We start from the raw sequence: 20,967 nt of genomic DNA, 5'->3' as shown, positions 1-20,967 counted from the left end.
TTTTTTAGGGGAAGGAGGAATAGCTTTTGAAAAGCTACTACCTTAGACCTGGAACAACTGATTACAATAGACCTTAAGAAAGAAACTGTAGAAACATCTGGATGCTGTTGTAGTTGATGGATTACCACCGCAGCTTGTAGCYGAACCTAATACAGGCACCTTTGCAATTTGTCCTATTTTTCATATTGTGCATTCTCACACTGCTGTCATCCAGTGTCACTGATTTCAACAGCTACAGCAGTGACGGTGTGTGACAACCTGTTCATCTGTGCAGAAAGAGATCTAATTAAAAGATGCAATAATTCGATAGTATTGAGAGAAAATGCATATAAATTAATTCAGACTATGAAATTCATCCAGTATTATACTAACAAATGATATTCCAAGTGAAACCTGAAACCGTACTTTTTCTTCTTGATTTGTTTTGTCTTTTTGAATTATTTGTTGTATGACATGATAGTCTTGTAGTTCTTTGAGCCRTTTGATCAAGGTGGCAAGCAGAAATAAATAGCAGAATGCAATATTATACATATTATTATTGCTTTTCTATCCATATCAGACATGCTTTAAAAACATGAAAATATGAAATAMTAAACATCGGCTTTTTCCATATAGATCAATATTTGTAGGAGCTCTGTAGGTACTGCTGTCTGTGAAAGATGAATTCAGCAAAGGTAAATTGCCTAGGGGTGGGTTCCCCTTGTGCAGTTTTTTGGCCATTTCRTGAGAGACTGCTGCCTGTTCATAAGCACTCCTGGATTTTTAGTCAGTGTGTAAGACATAGTAATGAATAGGCAGAYATATATAGGTGGATATATATGTATCTATATATGTATATATCYGGCACAGAACTACTATTTACTTTCATATGACAAGTATACAACATCTGTTAGCATTATGCCTACCTGTTTCGTCAGTGCTCGTAGCTTTTTTCATTTAGAAATACTGAACTCACTCATGTTTTAAAGCTAAAAGTAGGACAGATAACATTTTCCATACTGTTATCTATATTTGTTCCTGAATTGTGATTCATCTAGAATTTATTTTTGTTGGTATTGTAGAGATGTCCAAAATAGCTAGCATTCCAAAACAAAGTGAAAAATAAAGAAGAACACAAGCAAAAATGGTATCTTGTTTGGTCAGTTARTAGCAAGTATCATTTCTCTAAGGGGTGGGTAGGGGAGACAATCCTCAAACAAATAAGCAGTTTGTTTATAGAGCAAATATATAGACTAAAATTCTGGTGTGTATTTATTTGTGTAAGAATAGCAGAAAGTGATGGAGGAGAATTAATGCCTAAAGGAGAAATATAAGGGAAATAGGTAGGAATAATAGTTTACAAAGTCAGTCTGTACAGCTAAAATTTCTGCCGAAGAGAGGAGAGGAGATGAGAAGAGAAGAGAGGAGGAAGCTAACTGACTAATAAAGGAAAGCAAAGAAAACTTTAAAAGAAAAAAAAAAAACTCTCATGTAAAATGTGATGGTTATGTGAGGCCACCAGGGAAAAGACAACTTTGTTATAGAATTGCAGTAGACATTCTAGTTACAGCCAAATCTACAGTCACTAAGAAGCTACAGTGGCAACATATGCAGCCATATGAAAATTTTGTTTCAAAGTTGTATGTACAACTATTTTATCTCCTAATGGAATACTGTCAATAAGCAGAAAGATCTTAGAAATAATTTTACTTAATATCCACCAGATACATATTTACTAATGTCTATAGATATGCATAATTTTAAATTTATACATTTAGCATGTTTAAATGGACAAGGCTGTTTATGTTATGGTAGAGTCCAAGGCAGCAAGAAACTTGGCAAATGTAGATGATGTACTGGAACAGAATAAAAACTAAAGATAAATGAAAGGGAAAGAAATACAGCATGCAGATGCAAGTTAGATCCTTATCAGTACTTTATATGGCTGTGCAACTACACAGAATATTCCATGGTTTTGTATAGCATGAATAGAATCACACTTGTCAGGTACAGTGAAGTTCAGTATCAACAAAAGTCTTYCCTCATGGCAGGGTGACTTTGGGGGAAAATGGAACAAGGTAGAGCAATCTATCTAGTTTACTGCRTAATGTGGAGAGGTAAATGGCCCAGGGCCTCTTTGAGCTTGGAGCTCAGAGAAAATGGAAAAGAGGAGACAGTTGCTTGTCTCCTAATCAGTTGGAACTAGCTGAATTGGTGTATTCTGCTTTTAAGGAGGTCCAAAAATATGTGAGTAGCACATGTGCTTCAGAGTCTTGCAGAGACTTTCTACTTTCCTGAGGCAGAGCTACTCTAGGACTTCCTTTAGGACATGTTTTTTTGTAGGCAATGTCATCTTGCCTTAGCAGCTTTTAATACTCATTCTCCTTCGTTAGCATTTATTCCTGACATCAGTATGGAAAGATACAAACTCTAAGATTCATTTCACTTCAATTTATCTATCCTTAATGTCATGTGACAGTATCTGAGGAAGTTACCTGAGGTAGGAATTGGTGAGGAGTTGGTGTTCTAGGGCGCAAATTGTCTGTCTTTGTCAACATCTACTTTAAGCTGAGGCAAATCCCATAAAAATTCATATTTCTCTCTGTTGACTATGGAGTCCATATGTAGATGATTACATTGCTCAGCATTAGGTCAGATGAGTGCCAACCAGTATTTTTTGTTTGTTTGTTTTAGCTTTTGTTTCTGACAGGTCTATACCAGAGAAACAGTGTGAAATAGAAAAAGGTTCCAGTATGTTTCAGCTTTCAGAGAAACAGCTGTGGCCTCTTATATTTATGGCTCAATACCCTTTTCTGTAGATTGTGTTGTATATTTTTCCGCTATGTTTTTATATTAAGTGCAATTTATGTATTTATTTTTTACAGGTTAAATTCCATTGACGTTAAGTATCAGATGTGGAAATTAGGAGTTGTTTTCACTGATAATGTGAGTTTATCATTTATATATATATATATATATATAGATATATATATTCACCTTATAAAAAGATATGCACTTAACCTGAAGTGCTTCTGAGGTATTATGAAACACTCTGATTTACATTCATTTTTCTATACAAATAGAAAAAAAATTAAAAGAGATTACTCAAATATTTTCCAAGTTATGTGGATATTAGTCTGTAGAATCTCATTTTTTTTTTCCTTCTGATATATTTATTTGTTTGGGAGCAATACTCAAGTGCTACGCTATGAAATTACAAAACTATCTATATCAATTCTAATTATCATTTTTTGTATTGTGCATAAACTTTTTATTTACAATCCTTTGAATGTTCCTGGAGCACAGGCAGATCAGTATAGTTAATGTGTGTGAAATTATAGTAATTTATATCACTGAAACAGATAGTAGGATGTGACACACATTCATCTGTTTGTGTGTCCTTTTTTTTACAAAAAAACAATAAACAAGGCTGTTCAAATATATTGGAGTTCAAGATCTCACTTGTATTGGTATCTTGGTTATGGCTTCCTCGATCAACTTATTTTTCCAGTGAAAAATGGAGTTGAGGAACAAACAATTTTGGAACTAGGACTGCTGGAGAGTGAGAGTGGTCTGACTTCAGCAAGGAAGAGGGGAATTTCCGCGTTGAACTTGGGATGATAATACTCCAGAGTCCACAGACAGCATGACCTGTAAAGAGTCAGTTCAGGAATAGGTCTCCTCTAAGGGAGAGGCTGAAATTTCTCTTTTTAGTGTCTAAAGTACCTTTTGTTAATTTTGGAGTGCTTTCAGTTGTCATTTATCACTCTAGGGCTTTAATATTTCAATGCAATTATTCAGAAATTCAGAAACAAAAGGTTACTCAAATCAGAAAACTTTTTATTTTTGAAACATCAACAAATAAGGTTTTTAGATTTTACAAATGAAAATTGAGAACATGTCAATTTGAACTATTCCCTGTGAACTCTACATTTGCTGATTTTTTACAATAAAGAAAATTCTCAAAAATCTGTAGCAAAAACATATGTAAAATCTTTTTTGTAGTTGTCTATTTAAAAGAGAAGCACATTCCAACAACTTCTGCTTTTCCTTAGTTCTGTGAATAGAGTTGAGTATTGCTAGTCATGAGTTTTATTTTTTAATATACTTGTTTTTTCTGTTAGTCTTTCCTTTACCTAGCTTGGTACATGACCATGTCAGTCCTTGGCCATTACAACAATTTTTTCTTTGCTGCTCATCTCCTTGACATTGCAATGGGATTCAAGACATTACGAACTATCCTGTCATCAGTGACTCACAATGGCAAACAGGTACCAAGAGCATCATCTTTTCCCTCTTTTCTTTASTTAAGAAATACAAAGGACTAATCACTCCATGACTGAAGTCAGCTAAGCACTGAAAGCTGCTCTGCAGGCTTGCAACAGAATTATTCTTTCATCATGAAGTTTGGAAGTTGTGTTTGCAGGAAAGCTAGCCAGTTGGATTTATAACCACAAGGAAATGGGACAAGATCCTATGGCATTAAAGCCATTCTCCAGCTGTTACGAGTAACTGTGTCGTAAAGTCACTGTTCAGATTTTTTTCAAGATTCAGCTAAAGAAAGAACTAGCTGAGATCCAGTTACTCTTACTGTTAGAGGGTTGTTTCAGAACTTCAGTCTTTTGACAGTAACAAATCTTTTCTTATGGAAGCTATAAAAGCTGAAAATGTACTTCAGATTTTAAGTAGAGAAAATAACCAAGGCTTACCAGATGTTCGGATCTGTCATAAGAGTAGCGCTTCATGTAATCTCAGATTTCTAGTATTCCTCAAGTATGATAGCCTTCCTAGTTCAAAGAACCTTTGTAAACAAATTAGTGGTAAAAAACTCATCCTTTGTCTGCTGGAAGAAGACATTCCAGCAGGACAGCTAATATAATTCTGCTATTCAAGAGGCCTGGAGAAGGTAACGTAAAGTTCTCGGTTTTGTGTAGTTGACCTAAAATGGAGCTTCAAGCCTGGCTCTATATTCTGTAGGTGCTTTAGAAGTCTAGGGGCAATTGCCATTTGGAAATTTATTAGTAGCAGTTCATTGTTTTTATTCTGTATTGTTTTAAACAACTTTGATACTAGGGAGATGTAAAATCTTCAGCAATGATTTTTGTAAATATGAACAGAGTGATATGAGAGGCTTTCTCTTGCAAATTTAATTTTGCTTTCAAATGCACTGTCCTTGTCACCAGTTCTTATGAATTAACACACAATGAAAGGAACGCAATTTATATTTCAAAGCGACTGTTGAAGTATGAGACAGARAGAGTCTGAGTTATGAACTCACCTTGGCAAACTCTTAAATTATGCGTCTAACTTAAGTTTCATTTGTGCAACAAAAAAAAAGGCTTTGAAAAATTACAGGAATCAATATATTGCAGCATTTGCCCTTCAAAAAACAGAATGTTTTTTCTTAAATTTTTAATTCTAATTTCTCAAAAGAACAAAAACGGGGAAGAAAGATCAGTCTGTGACTGAACACAGTGAAAGAATTCTACATTTTAGTTAGCGCTGTATTTCTTTAGTAACTTGCTACTTTTGATCTTAATATTACAATCCAATTCCTATAACTACACATACCCTATTGAAACTTTGAGGCCTTGTATTAGTTTTACATTATGTAAAGTGGAAGCCCTCAGGCCCATGACTGCAGATGGCGTATATGATTGCTGTAATGTCAGCTGGAATTGTTTCTTAAGAAACATTAATAGCAGTTGTCTTAGAAGAGAATCATGACATATGCATGTGAAAGTGAATACAAATGACTGAAATTCTTTGCTGTTATTAAAAAAAGCTTATTTGATAGGCTTTTATTATTATTATTATTTCTGACATACTGATGGAAATGAATACAGTTATTTCTTCCTTAAATCTGTGTCAGCCCTGTATTAACTTCCTCTCTGTGTRATGTTGCCTGAAAACAAACTTTAAAAATGTACAAGCAGTGATAATACATAGGTTTGGAAAAGTAAAGACTACTCTAAGTTTCTATTAAGATTCATAAAYTAGTCCTGAGTTGTTTTTCACATTCATACTTATCCTGATTCAACAAAAAATAATAAAATGTAATTTTTACTTTTCTTCAGTGGTAGCACAGAACTAGTATCACATATTATTTGTCAAATAAAGAGATAGGGTGGCTAAAAGGAAGAAAAGAATTTTTCTAAGGGCAATACATGTATTTATGTATGGATAGGCAAAATCAAAGCTGCTTCCCCCTGCCTCGCCTAATATGTAGGTCTTGTTTTAACCTCTCAGCTGTATGTCCATTTAACTGTGCTTATATACTTTGGCATAAAATTTGTTCTGATATCTGAAGTAATAGCAAGAGTCTGTTTTATCTGTGATTCCATAAATGTAACCAAAACTGYTGCAGTATTAAATTACTAGGAGATAATAAACTTCTAGAAATACTATATTGAAGTTAGATAATATGTGACATTAATTAGTAATAGTGTTGTTATTAGGTAGAAGACTTTCAGCTATACCTGTTCTCTGTTGAAGAGAGATGATGTTTGATTCTAGTGGATTGTCTGATGATGTATGTATGCACTAGATTTAGCAATGCTTATCAGTTGTGTTTCTGAAGCACAGTTTTCTTTTGAGAAAACAGCTGAAATGCAGTCTTTGCCTAAAAATAACCAGATGTATTACCAAATGCAAAAAGACAGAGAAAGTAAAGAAAGTTTCATTTTTCTCAAGACTTACTGTTTCTTTTTCTTTTTGCAAAGAAAACTGTATGGCATAGTTGCATAGTGTTATTCTGTCTGTTCTATAATTTCCTCTTCCAGCTTGTGCTAACAGTGGGATTACTGGCAGTAGTTGTATACTTGTACACAGTAGTGGCATTCAATTTTTTCCGCAAGTTCTACAACAAGAGTGAAGACGGTGATATGCCAGATATGAAATGTGATGATATGCTAACAGTAAGTCTTAGTTTGCTTTCTGCTTTTTTTCTTAAAATGTCAACCTTTTTTGTCCTATATTTCATGTAATTCCCATTCATGTAGTTATATCATTAGTCAGAAACGGAAAGATCATAAGAGAAGGTAAAGTAACAAAGAATATAATGAAGATCCGTAACAACAGGACATACCGTGTACATGTAAACAAGTCTGTAAAAGAATAGAATAAATGTGATGGTGTTCTTTCCTATAGTTTCTCCAAAAACGAAAAGCAAATAAAAGCCAGGAGACTGAGCCAAGTCAGTGAGGTGGAGAAGGGACTTCTGTGAAGGTACCACAGGCCATTCAAGAGGTGGCTCAGTTATAGGCAAGGACTTTATTAAGTAATTTAGGTTCTAAAATGCTTGTTTAAGCTTGAAAATGTGTCAGTGTTCACTGACATCAATTGACATGATTATCTTCTATTGGCAGTTCTGTTCCTGGAATCTTTTCTGTGCTTGGAACCTCTGACAATATTTTTTTACTTGCTCAGAGAGTGCCAGGCTTTGCAGTTGTGGGTGGTAGGGCTTACACCACTAAAAAATGCTAAAATATGTTGGTGTTAGTATCTTCTTAAAAGCAATCATCTACAATGAAATTAAATGTATTTCAAAATCTTGCACAAGATTAATGACTTCCAGGAAATTAACACTATGCAGCTTAAAAGCCCAGTGATAAGATTAGGCTCTGAAAGGAGTTTAATATTCCTATATTTTTGTGCMGTTTGGGGCCACCCAGTATGAGAAAGACACAGATAAACTGGATCATATTCACCAGAGGGACATAAGATGGTCAGGAGCTGGAGCATTTGCTCTGTAAGGAGAGGCTTGGGAGAACTGGGCTTGTTTAGTCTGGAGATGAGAAGGCATTTGGGGAGTTGGGGACACCTAAAAACAGCCTTCCTGTACCTATGAGGAGGTTATTGAGAAGGCTTTTTACAGCAGCAGTGTGAGAGCAGACAAGGGACATAAAGTGAAACAAAAGCGGTTCTGAGTAGATATAAGGTAGAACTTCTTCACTGTGAGGACAGTCGAGCAGTGGAACAGCTTGCTCTAAGAGGTTGCACAATCCCTGTCCTTGRAGGTTTTGACCTGACTGGATGAAGCCCTGAGGAAAGTCGTCTGGCCTCATGGGGATCCTGCCAGTTCAGACTGCAGACACCCTGAAGTCCCTTCAGATGTGACCTATTGTATTATTCTATGAAAATACTCTTAAAATGCTATTATATTATACAGGAATGAATTTGAATAAAGTGATATAATCAATGTTTTCTGTTATAAAATCTGTAAGACTCACAAAGTAATRCTGAAAAAACCCTCAGAAAAAAAGAAGTATGCAGAATATTCTTTAATTTTTAAAGTAGAAAGATAACCTTTTCACCTTAAATAAATAACAAAATTTATGTGTTAAATTTATGACTGACTTTCAGTGGTGAAATAAGTATTATTTTTAATCCTTACATTGTTCTGCCTTTGATGGCTCAGTGTTCTATGTTACTCTATCAATTTCTTATATAAGGGATATAGGGGTAAAAACAATATAAAAAGAAAAGAATGGACCTTTAACATGGTCAGGGTTTTGAAACAGCGGCATTTGGAGCTAATGTAGGATTGAGGGGAATGTAGGAGTGAGAGGGAAGAAACGAGAAATTATCTTCTGCATAGCAAGTCAAAATGTTTGTGAATATCCTTCATATTTTATCTGTGATGAAAATATGCTCTCACAAAAATTTTTATAGCGACATAGCAAAATCCAATATGCAGATGTCAAAGTGAGGAAGAGAGTGTGCAGTTCCTTTTAACATGAAATTGCTACACATCTCATTGGCTTTATTTTCTCTTAGCCAAATCTATCTCCCACTGAGTTCCACGAGAGAAAGTTTTAGAGGTGGAGTGAAATTAGGGTGTAGGCTATTATATAAATATTGATAAGTGATTGTAGGTGCACGAAAGACAGATGGTGTGTTTGGAGGAGAGTGTTTCCCTTCGTTCCATGGCAACAAAGCCCAGAGAGGTAAGGARGGAAAAATGTTTTAAGGTAGCATAGCAAGATTGCGCTGTACTTATATGTTATCAGTTTGCAAGGATCTGGCTGCTTTTCCGGTGCTGTGTTATTTTTGTCTCTTTTGGCACTTAGTTTTAGGTCTCCAGTGCTAAAGAAAGAGTCTCGTCAGATGATTCTTACATCCACTCTCTGCATCATTCCCTTGGTTTATTATTCCTTTTAACGTTGCCTAAATATTTATATCTGTGTGCATATAGTTCTTTTCTCTATGAAGAGTGATCTAACAGAAAATTTCAGAATGAATAAAAAAATATTTTTAAAGTCTTTCTTGAGCTTGAAGGGAATTGAAGGTTGAGTAATTACTCTTAAGGACAACATCTGCACTGCTCTTTTTAAAGAAAGAATTTTGTACTTTTAGGTTGGAAAGACATAAAGATCTGTAGACTATCTCTTAAAACTTGTACCTGAAAACTTCACTTGGCGAATAAGAATTGTTGTTGCTGGCCTCACTACTTTTTACTTACTATAGATCTGGTGAGATCCCTGGGTCTATAGTTTGCAAGGCTACTCAGAGATAAGGAAACCAATCCCCTACTCTAAACCTGTGAGGCTGATATAATTTAATAGAAAATTATGATAGCGTGATAGAGAATTTTGCGTTGCATTTTCAGCATCCCAGATTACTGTACTCAGCCCTATGGTATCACATTTCACACTGTAGTTTTACAGTTTTACAGTATTAGGCCTTCTTCATTATTAAATTGTCTCTCCAAAAACTTCCTCAGAGATTTTTTTTCATTTTTGTTGGAAACACCAAAGCTGTGGAAAAATTGAAAAATACAATTTTAGTTAAAATGCAAAATTTTATTATAACTGCAGTTGTTATATACCACATCCTTTTTATGTACATAAATATTATTGTGATCATTTTATATTATTATGATTGTTTTACAGAGAGAGACATATAGACTGTTATTTGTAAAATGAGTGATTACTCAGCTGCAGATCTAGAGTTAGAATTTGTCATTTGAGCCCTATGTTTATCAGGACCAGCTACTTACGCATTAGGTTTTCAACATTCTTAAGTATTCGTAGTTTTTCAACTGYGTGTTAATCATCATCTGTGCAAATTCAGGAACATGAGTTTGAATTTAATTCCAGGTGTGTTTGTTGCCAAGGCTAACCCCAGTCAATTCACTTTTGGGCTGGGAAAATGAAAAAGGGGATGGACATGGTGTTAATCTTATTTCCTGCTTTCACGTTATTCCATACTGGAACTGTGCATTAATCATGCTGTGCCGCTGTGCTTAGGGTAGTTGAACCTTTGATCTTTTGAATTGCCACATAATGATAAAACATGAAATGCTGCAATTTCACCTGCGCAACTGTATTTCTAGTCCCTCAGAAGTATATGTAAACTCAAAGAGAGAAAGATATGACTTGACATGGCCAGGTTGCTAGAACATAGACTGTTTCTGCCAATTGCTGCTTTTTCAACAATGGCAGTTTTTACTTATAGGTTCAGACAAATTTGTATCACTCTGTTTTGTGTTTTCTAGTGCTACATGTTTCACATGTATGTTGGAGTGCGGGCAGGTGGAGGCATCGGTGATGAAATAGAGGATCCAGCAGGAGATGAATATGAAATCTATCGGATTATCTTTGATATCACTTTCTTTTTCTTTGTGATTGTCATCCTCCTGGCGATTATACAAGGTATATGTTTGTAGCCTATGGTGAGACTGAAAGCAAATTTAGCATATTTAGCATATGCAAATCTTAGTTCTACAATCATCCTCACCACGGCAGAGAGAATAAGGCACTTTGAAAAGAGACAGCCATGCTCATTCTGTTATTTATTCTTCATTTTTTTTGTTGATGCTAATAATCGAGGGCAGATGATAGAGCACAGACTTGTATAGTCAATCACACCCAGCTGGCTTTATCCATATGCTGTTCTTCCCAATCTCTGTGTAATCCACAAGCTCCACCTGGATCAATGGAAACAGAGAAAAAGCTACTTGCCATGAGAATACCAATTTCACAATAGTTTCTATCTTCTATTTCCCCATCTAAAAACCTCCTGTAAATGATCAGCAAGGGAAGTGATCAGAAGGAATGTTGTGGCATACATTAAAATACCCTCTCAGCATGACCTTTCTTGTGTAAACTTAGACAAAATCAGTAGCTTTACTTACACTGTCCCTCCTGCCAGGAGCTAATGATTTTGACTGTCTGGTAAATCTTCAGAGTGCTGGCAGTAGTGTGAGAATTCAAACATAGCTTTAAGATGTTTAACCTCTTCTTATCATAGACCTCTGTTCAGCCTGCTGCCCACTTACCTGAATAACCTCAGTGAGTAAATACAGATTCCCAGTATGAAATAGCTTCAGTATGTCCTGTTTAATGATAGTGAGAAGGTACTGAATTGGGGAAGTGAGATTTTTTTCTATCATAGTTCTGTTAATGGTGGGTATTTTTTATAAATATGGTTGCCTAAGGAACTTAAAAGCCTTATCTGTGTACTCAGTGTATCTTCTAAAGGTTGTCAAGAATGCCCAGATCATCATCTTTTATTAAAGTTTGTACAAATTTACAGAAGTAAATACTTGATTTTGGAAAAATATGAAGGTTTTGTTAGGTTCACTTGCTGTTGTAAATAGTAATACTTTATTGCTTTATATAAGCTAACAGTTAAGTTACGATGATTTTTACACTAATAACGATGCATTACAACCTCCTATGAGGAAGTTTAGAGGACAACTTGGAGCTTGTGGTAAATTGTTCACAACTCTTACTCAAYTAACAGGTTTTAAAGAATCTGGGGGACAGAATTTCTTATAGCCTAAAGTAGCATGTCTCCTACTGTTTTCCTACTGTTTGTTTCTTCATTTTRTGGCTGGCTGAAGAGGAGAGGCTGTAACTGTTGAACTTTGAGTATAATTCTCATGTTTTCCTCAATTTTACAGCACAGTAGTGCTGCTAACAGTGGTAGAGTTGGTCTTTATATCGATGTAAGTGGAGGGAGAATCATAGAGAATTTACAGTCTGGACCACTGACTCTGTCCTGTTTCTTTTTTTTTTTTTTTTCCTTCTTTTTTTCCTTCTATCTCCTTGAAATGATCCTCCGCTTCTGTAGAGCTCTATAATGGAACTTCTTTGTTAAATGACAGCCATAATGAAACCAGGATGCACAGAACTCTTGGGCTTCTTTGCATCTGCCATGTAATAAATCCCTGAACTCTATTAAGTGTATGTTGTTATTATTTTTATATTAAAACCTCTGTTACTCTAAAATCATATGTGTTTGTGTACCTTGTAAGGGCCAGGGTTAAAGAATTGTGACTAAAACAGAAATCTGATTGTCTTTTTTTTWAATACTATTTTTAATATAAATCTAAATGGTTCTGCTGGCCATGTTACAGGCCATTTTCTTTGGTTTATTCATTTTCCTTCCTGTGTTTAGTTTTTGTGGTTTTTGAAACATATATTGGCTTCTACTAGTCCTGCACAAGATTCTTACTCGATGCTGTTCGTCAGAGTTTTGTTCTTCAATTAACTCTCACTTTAACTTAAACCCTAGGTTTAATTATTGATGCTTTTGGTGAGTTAAGAGATCAGCAAGAGCAAGTTAAGGAAGATATGGAGGTAAGAAGTTTTAACGTCCCGTTGCTGGACCATTTCCTATTTTCAAGTTTCCTGAATATCTGTTTAAAATCAAAATGTGATACAGCTAGTGGATAGTTTTTTAAACTGATAGGAAAAGAAGTGCTGCTCCTCTGTAGAGGGTCCAATATCATATGACGTACTGAACAAGATTCTGTTCTCATACCTCAGTACATGAGATGGAAATTGTAATTGAGAAAGAACTTTTCTGATTGATTTTTTTTATASTTATGGTATCAAAAAAAGCTTATGTAAGCATTTCTAGTAGTGTCCAATACAATGGTCTTCAGTCATTTTTATGATGAGAAAGCTCTGGGTTGCATCTGAGTTCTGAATAGCATTTACTGCTCTTTGCTCTCTCCTGTGAAAAAGACATGCTGTACTTGGACAGGGTGCTACCTGTTATGGCTTATGGGATCGAAACACAGTTTGTCAAAACTGATACTCTTTTCTGAATTTGTTTTGGATCTGTTTGTACATTSCATTTTCGTTTATTTTTTAATGCCTTCAGATCACATGGCCAGCTGTTTGCTGTCAGTGATAAATTAACAGAAAATCAGACAGAAAGTCTAAGAGTTTATTTTCTCATGCCTTTTAAAATTTATAGYAATGCTTTTATTTTCTTTTTTGTAAACAACAACAGAAATCTTTGTCCATTTCTGTATATTATAATGAATTTCATATTTAAATCTTTTTGATCTCCAGATTAGAGGTTTCTAACACTCAGTCTTAATGCTATCACGTTACAGTTCATCTCATGATTTTCTTCTGTTAATCTGTGTGTGAAAGTATCCTGTATGTGCTGATTTTCTATTCTGTTATTTAAATATGACTGTCCGAATTCAGAAAWGTGTCAAGAAGCTACTGTGTTATGTAATCTAAACTAAGAGTGTATTAAATTTCAGCTGAGTAGACACAACTGCCATTGAGGTAAATATCGATGTAGAGTTGTGCAGTGACCACTGGTTATGGTGCTCAAGCAAGAAAAATTGCTTTCAGGTTTGACTGCATCGTGCTATTCTTTCTCCTGATAACTGTGCACTTACGGGTGTCAAATGTGTGGGGTTTTTTTCTTGTTTTTTTTCTTGTTTTTTTCTTTCTTTCTTTCTTTCTTTTTTTTTTTTTTAAGGAGCAAGAAGTAGTTCTGATGGTAGTTAAAGTTTTATTCAAGCTTTTTCACTGAAGCATCCAGTCTCAATCGATAAAGGAAAAACCTTTCTTTTTTTTTTTTTTGGCACATATTAGACATGATGTATGGACATTTCCAAGAAAATTGTTTCATTCTTACTGAGCTTTTCTCAAAGAGGTGCAGAGTCATGCATAGTGTTGAAATGTTCTGTATTCATCATTCTTGCAGACAAAATGCTTTATCTGTGGAATAGGAAATGACTACTTCGATACAGTGCCCCATGGCTTTGAAACACACACACTACAGGAGCACAACTTGGCCAATTATCTGTAAGTAGGACAAAAATGAACTTCTCACTCACTCATGACCCTTGCAGCACCTGCAAGTACCTAATCAACTCTGTTGTGTAAGAAATACTCAGTACTGTTTGGCTTTGATATGCGTTTGTGTTGTCTGAATGAACAAGTGAAGGAAGACTTTCTGTTTCTCTTTTTTTTTGATAGTATCCCTGAGAAAGAAAATTTCTGTTACTAGGAAGGCTGTTGTAGCTTAGGGAAGAGATACAGTTCTGTGGAGACAGGAGCAGACAATGAACAAACTTTGTTACCCTATTTCTTACCTGGTGTTTTGCAARGTTTCGTGAAGTACTTGAAAATGAATATTCAGAAATGCACTTTTTATGTCTAACTATATAATTGATGTATTCCATTCGTTCTTTATAAAGGGCATCAAACAGATCTCCTCTGCCTTTTGCAGAGGTGACATAGCAGTGCCATTGCTGGTTGGCAGTCACAGCTGACTGAAACCTGGCGAAAGACCTCTTTTCGGTGTTTATGATTTCTCAGATTTTCATTGTTCAGGCAGAAAGTTTTAATAGCTGGATGTATACTTCAGACTGAACGTTTTTTAAAATTCAGCAAAAATGAGTGAGCAGTTGTATTCCCATTTCCAAAAGTAAGATTAGAGAGAGAGAGAGAGGTGTTACTTACTAAGAATACCTGGTACCTTGATGCTGCAGTGGAAGGATTTAAGCTAGGTGGTTGTTGTGCCAAGAATGTAAATATCTTGTCCTATGACAATTTACCTCATATTTTATGTGACTTAAAAWTTTTTTTTCTGTAATTCTTTGTAAAAATTTAATTACCAAACTCTAACAATCTAATGTGCCATAGCATACTTATCCTAACTGCATTATCCCAAGAAATTTTTTAAATGTTTTTGTGCATTATAATATTTTATATTTTTACATATATTTTGAAAGTCTTTAATAATGAGTGAGATTTTGAAATCATCTTCTAGTGTATGTCAGATATCTCAAATGCCCAAGTCTAATATATTTTAAAAATTGTAATTTTTTTTTTGCTCTTGTTGATCTTGGGTTACATGTGCTAGTAAAATATTCTCAATCTTCAAGTTGGGTAAGATAAATCTTTTAAACATCTTCCCAGTATTTCTTATTCTTTAAAAAAAAAAAAAAAAGTTCCAATGACTGTTCCTTGGCATTGACTGTTCCTACCTCCAAGTTAGTGTCCCAGGGTAAGAAAATATCTATTATAATTTTCAAATTAGAAAGCTTAGAAAATCTTCACTGAGCTGAGTGGTTATCTACTGTAAATCAAATTGCATCTCTTGCATTTTGGCATACTGTTCATTGAATGATGAGTAAATATCAAAGGTGTCAGGAAATTATATTTAGTATATCAGGAAATGCTACCACAAATATTCAGGAACTTGTAAATTGAAGAGCAGCAATATACTGCGGTAGGCAATATACTGAAAAATATGCATTCATCTATGTCTCACCTAACACTTCCAAGTACTGTATTCGTAATAAGTATTTCTTTGCTTGTAGGTTTTTCCTGATGTATCTTATTAACAAAGATGAAACAGAGCATACAGGGCAGGTAAGTGAACAACCCTATGACTATCATCAGTTACTAAAAAGTTATCAAAATCATTCAGGCTTGGGAAACCTAAGAGGTCCCTATATGGTAAATGACTTTAATTCTCATTCTTCTAAACAATTCTTTGGACTTTGATTGCCTAGTGTTTGACTGAGCATCTATTTTGTGGTACTTTATATTCTTATTTTGTTGTCTGACCTTGTTAATCTTAAAGTATGACTCCCCCAAAATATAATCACAAACTATAAACAAAAATAATGAGAAAGAGAATATCTAAGTGTCCTATGAAAGCAAGACTCTTCACTTCTCCCTGTTTAATAAAAAGCACACATAAAATTAACTTTATTTCCATTTTAGCTTCAACACTTTTTTGTGTGTCTAGAGATGTTTTGAAATGGCTAATCAAGAAATCCAGTCAAATTTCTATGAAAGAAAATGTTCTGCTTATATTGCTATTTGGTCTTATGACCAGCTTTACTTGAACTTTACAGTGTTCCTGGATGTGAAACAACAGCTAAACTACCTGGTCCTCTTCTCTGTGTTTCTCTGTAGTTTTTGACTTGGTAACAAAAATCAAAAAAACCTTGTAAATTGAACAAAATAATTTGCAGGATTTGTAGGTTGATATACAGCAAACTGATATGAACAGAATCAGAAGAGTGCAACAGTATATAAATCAAAAAAAGAAAGAAGATATGCTTGATACTTTCTCATTGAATCAAGTTAATTATTTACATCTTATTTCTTGCAGGAATCCTACGTATGGAAAATGTACCAAGAACGATGCTGGGAGTTTTTCCCTGCTGGTGATTGCTTCCGAAAACAATACGAAGACCAGCTAAACTAAGCAGAGATGAGGATTTCCACTTGAAAATATGTCCTTGTATTTCCCAGCTCTGCTGGGAATGTCTAAAAGATTTCTTAAAGTCCCAAACCTATGTGCTTTTTGGAGCACCAAAGCTCTGTTTTTAATGACCTGACTGCACTTTTATTTTCCTGTGTATTTGCTTTGAGAACACTGGAGTAAAGAACAATGAAAAATAACAGCAGCTCTGGAAAGCACTCACACACACACACACACACACACACACAGGCGCACGCAAAATATCCGTATACATAACATGTACACATAAAAAGAGACTTAAGACAGCTTATTTCTGAAACTGCCAGATGACGCCCTTGTCTATGAGATCTCACATGGGGTGGCATGGTAGCAACACCCATTCAATCTGTTTATTTCATCATCCTGGAAGGAACTATATTTAGTTCACGGAGCACTGTACAAGATTGTTGTGGACACTAAGCTGTGGGGAAATAGTGCCTTACTATATGTGGGTTGAGCTATGCAGAAGATGAGTGCATGGTGACATCTTTTTTTTTTTTTTTCTTTACATTTTCCCTTTCTTCCGAGTTAATATTTATTTTGTGTTCTTGGTGGGTTTGGGAGGAAGGAATTTGGTTGTGCACATCTTTTTAATAAGACTGGAGTGTCTTGGGACAAGAGTGGGTTATTTTCATCAATCTGATTTCACGTTTATCTTCCTCCTTAGCTCTTGCTCTTATTTTGGTAATGCTCTGATGCAACACTGCAACTTTATGAAATCTTTGTATAAGAACAAGACGACTGCAAAAAACACTTTAACAAGAAATGTTTCATTGCATGTTTATTATGCAAGTTTAAAACAATCAAAAAAACAACCTTCAGAAGCAAGTTGATCAACATAAGAAAAACATTCACAATAATATATCCATAGTAATAAAGTGTTGTGGGCTTTATTGTACATTTGGAACGAGTGTCATCAGCCAACAATGTATATGTTATGAATTTGACRGTAGTTTTGGTTTCTTTTCTTTTTCTTTCTTTCATTTCTGCCACCTGTGATCGATAGTGGATTTGAAGATTTTCTTGTTAAATTATTTTTTAAAATCAAAGCTGAAGCAATATCCATTCAGGGATTCCATCTGTTGCATCATGAAACACCAATGATGTGTACATCACTCCCATTTTGAGTCCTTTCCAGTTGTAATGCCAGTCTTTACAAATAAAAAGACAGATTCAGAATGGAAGCAAGCTGGCTTTGGTAGCATGTGAGATCTTTCTTGTGGAGTATTTTTATTCTTAGGGAGTATTTTTATTGCTCCCTGAGTTAATTACACCCACTTAAAAACAAGATTAAGCTGCTGTTTCCTGTAATGAAAGATTTTTTTTCCCCCTGGACTTCATGCTTTTCTGTCTCTCCACCTCGTTTCCTTATAGGCCACAACTTTATCATAAAAGAAACTGGCTATGCCAGTATTYGGGTATAAATAAGAAATGTTTTAACAAAGGAAGTAATCCTTTAGAAAATAATAATCCTAAAATCTTCAAACTCAAACTTTCGGTTCATGTACTCTGAAACTGAGAGCCCAGTGAGATCCCAGTTAAAAATTCTCTCCAGTTCTAGAGCCCCTGAAGCCACAGTGTGGGGTCGGRGCTCGTGATGGCGGGGGGCACGAGGCAGGCGCTGCAGCCTCGGTTTGTTTTCAGATTTAACCCCTGGCCGGGTGGGGGGGGTTCGTTCTGGCCTTATTTCCTCGCTGTTCGGCAGGGCTCCCTAGAMCAGCTTTGGTCTGCTGTTCTCGGCTGCTGCGTGTTTGATCCAGGGGTTGGGGTGGCAGTCGCACTCCTCTGGGTGTCTGTCTTGAGAAGAGCTTTCCCGTGACACGCAGGCGTACACGCAACCAAACACTCTTTTGGTGCTGCAGATTTTACTGAGAAATACTAATGATTGATGTTTCAAGACCTCCGTGTTTTGAAAACAAATTCAAGTGGACTTTATAGGCAAATATGGGAATAAAGCGGCATGTTTCTTCAACCTCAGCTTCCATGTTACATGGCTTCTAGGGCATCCTTGTTGTTGACTCCAATATTCTGTATGAAAAATATATGTGAAGCCACACTTAAACATTACGGTCTTTCAGGATGAGATCTACTGCTTGTATAGTGAGAGAAAACATTTCCTTTTAGATAYAAAAAAACATTCACTTGCAGAATTGTGTTAATAATAGCTTTCACAGAAACAAGCTACTTCCTGCAGCTAGGAACTGGTTCGTTTGAGTTTGGAAGATCACTACTGAAAGTGGATTCAGAGATGATGGAAACTGGCTTTGGTAGACCTGCTACCCCTGGCTGTGTTGTAGAATGACTCTGGACTATCTTTGACTCCCTGAAACTTAGCATTTTTTATTTCCTTCACAGCACAAAACTTGCTACTGAGAGCCTTTAAAAAAAAAACAAAACAAAACAAAAAAAAACAACAAAAAAACCCACATCAGATTCAAGAAAAGAAACCCTCTTTAAAAATAAAAAACAGAGCACAAGTCATAGAAATGGTTAGTGTTTATTTTAATATTTCGAGTGACTTGTACTGATTTTGATACTAATGTTCGCTTTTGACAGGATGTTACTATTCAGCCAAGTCACATACTGCATGATGCTGAAAGTGGTATCCAGGCCAAACAAAGTAAATCCATGTTTACTTTGTTTTAGTCTTATACAAAGTGTAAGACAATTCTTGGAGTTTGTTAAAAAAAAMCCCAGAATTTATTGTGACAAAACTCATATCTTAGAACTTCAGTGGATAAGCTTCTGAAAGAGTATGTGGTAAAACAGTCAGTAAAATAAGCAATATTTGTTGCTATGAACACGAGCCACTAATATAGAGAATTCACTGCTTTTATAGTTACATTGAAAGAAATGAACATAGGCATAAATGTTCTATATACTATCACAATGTACAAGAGCAGGTAATAATATGCCACTTGAAAAACGTGGCAGTTTTAAATTCAAGAAATTCAATTATAGTTCTTATGTACTTAATATTCAAGATACAGTTTTACTTACACTAATGCTTTCCCTTTTTTCAGCTGTTGTCTGAGGTTGATTTACAGATCGTGACAGTAAAACTGTAATTTTCAGGAGGATCTCTTTATTGAAGATACCAGAGCTTCACAGCTATTTACCTATGAATGTTGAGCATAAAGAAAACTAATACCTCTAAAACTTGGTGCACGTCCTGTAACAGTGTATTCCTGTTAATTTCAGCAAAGAAACCAAGGAATGAATAGCAGTGGAAAAACAAAGTAAAATGAAAGAGTAGTCAGGATGTGATTGAATTATTAAAGTTGAATTACCCATTCATTCTTTTTTTTTATCTATAATCCCACTTAGAGCTCAATTGCTAAGGAAAAAAACCCTCACAGTTTTTAGACCTGCTTCTAATATTCTGTGCTTATGTCTTTTTTTTTCCACTAAAATTTAGAAGTCTAGGGTTTTTACTGAGAGAATCACAGAGATGGGAAGACAAGAAAGGTCATTTAATATCATTGGGCCATGTATTACTATAAGACTGATCATTGCATCTTGGCCATGTTTTTGAATATTTTCATTTGTAGTATCTCACTACTGTCACAGGACTCTCATTAATGAATATGACTCGAACATTTCTCTCTATAACTCCTTTGATAAAATTCCTACCATTTTCAGAGATTCTGAATAATTCCCTTCACTGTCACCTGTCAAGTATTTATAAGTTTAATAATTTTTTAGTATTTTGTTTTCTAAAGAAAGTATGTAGTGTACATTTTGATTTCTTGTTCATTAGCTAAAACAAATCAGGTATCATTGCAGTGTCTGAAACATCCTCTGTCAGGCTAAGACTTCTGTCTCATAAAGAGAACGGGTGGATCTCTTTTCTGGCTAAATCTATCTAATATTTATTATCATAAATGTAGCTCCTTCCATCTCTTTTCTTAATTCACAGTGACTTTCATTTATGTGTCTATTTGCTTCTTTTTCAATTTTCTTTAGTTTTCCATAGCCATACAAAACCACAGAGAGTTKGTTGAAAACAGAAATTCAAATTAGRTCATCTTACAGTCACTAATATTGTAGATTTGTAAGATATTTAAACATATAAATCCATTTCTGTGCCAGTTTTGTTTGCAGCTACCTCATTTTCTTGCCTTTTACGTCTTTTGCGTAGCCTAGAATAGGATTTTCTCTGTARTCTGTGTGCTATTTTAACTGTATCTGTGCAATTTCTTCTTTCTAGTTTTCCTCATAATTATCCTTTTGTTTTAGATACTTACGTAGGCAAAAAGATGCGTCTGTCTTGCATGGTAAAGATGACCGTTCTCAGTAGTTKTTGAAGATCTCTAACAGCCAAACAGCACCACTCTTCTGTGCAATTGAGGTCAAGAACTGAGACAATTTTTGATGTGCACAGCTTTCTGTTGTAACAGTATGGCCATGGGCTAATCTGCACTTGCACAGTTTTGAGTTATATAGTTGGGTGCTGGGTAGGAAGAT

The 20,967-nt window shown here is 35.1% G+C and overlaps 1 protein-coding gene across 5 annotated transcripts in view; it reads left to right on the top strand.

Annotated features, from left to right (window-relative positions):
* Nucleotides 1-17,688, top strand: part of RYR2 (ryanodine receptor 2) — a 449,981-nt gene extending 432,293 nt beyond the window's left edge. For all 5 annotated transcript variants that reach the window (XM_085298277.1, XM_085298276.1, XM_085298275.1 and 2 more), the window contains 8 exons: nucleotides 2,865-2,925; nucleotides 4,104-4,250; nucleotides 6,762-6,896; nucleotides 10,478-10,634; nucleotides 12,502-12,566; nucleotides 13,942-14,042; nucleotides 15,566-15,617; nucleotides 16,369-17,688. In XM_085298277.1, coding sequence (XP_085154403.1) covers nucleotides 2,865-2,925; nucleotides 4,104-4,250; nucleotides 6,762-6,896; nucleotides 10,478-10,634; nucleotides 12,502-12,566; nucleotides 13,942-14,042; nucleotides 15,566-15,617; nucleotides 16,369-16,464 — 814 coding nt within the window. In that variant the 3' untranslated portion in view covers nucleotides 16,465-17,688. The remainder of the gene's footprint in view (nucleotides 1-2,864; nucleotides 2,926-4,103; nucleotides 4,251-6,761; nucleotides 6,897-10,477; nucleotides 10,635-12,501; nucleotides 12,567-13,941; nucleotides 14,043-15,565; nucleotides 15,618-16,368) is intronic.
* The last annotated feature ends 3,279 nt before the right edge of the window (nucleotides 17,689-20,967 follow it).

This window comes from Rhea americana, unplaced genomic scaffold (genome assembly GCF_003343005.1).
Source record: "Rhea americana isolate MKP2758 unplaced genomic scaffold, rheAme1 scaffold_137, whole genome shotgun sequence".
NCBI lineage: Eukaryota > Metazoa > Chordata > Aves > Rheiformes > Rheidae > Rhea > Rhea americana.
This window is presented reverse-complemented; position numbering and strand designations above follow the sequence as displayed.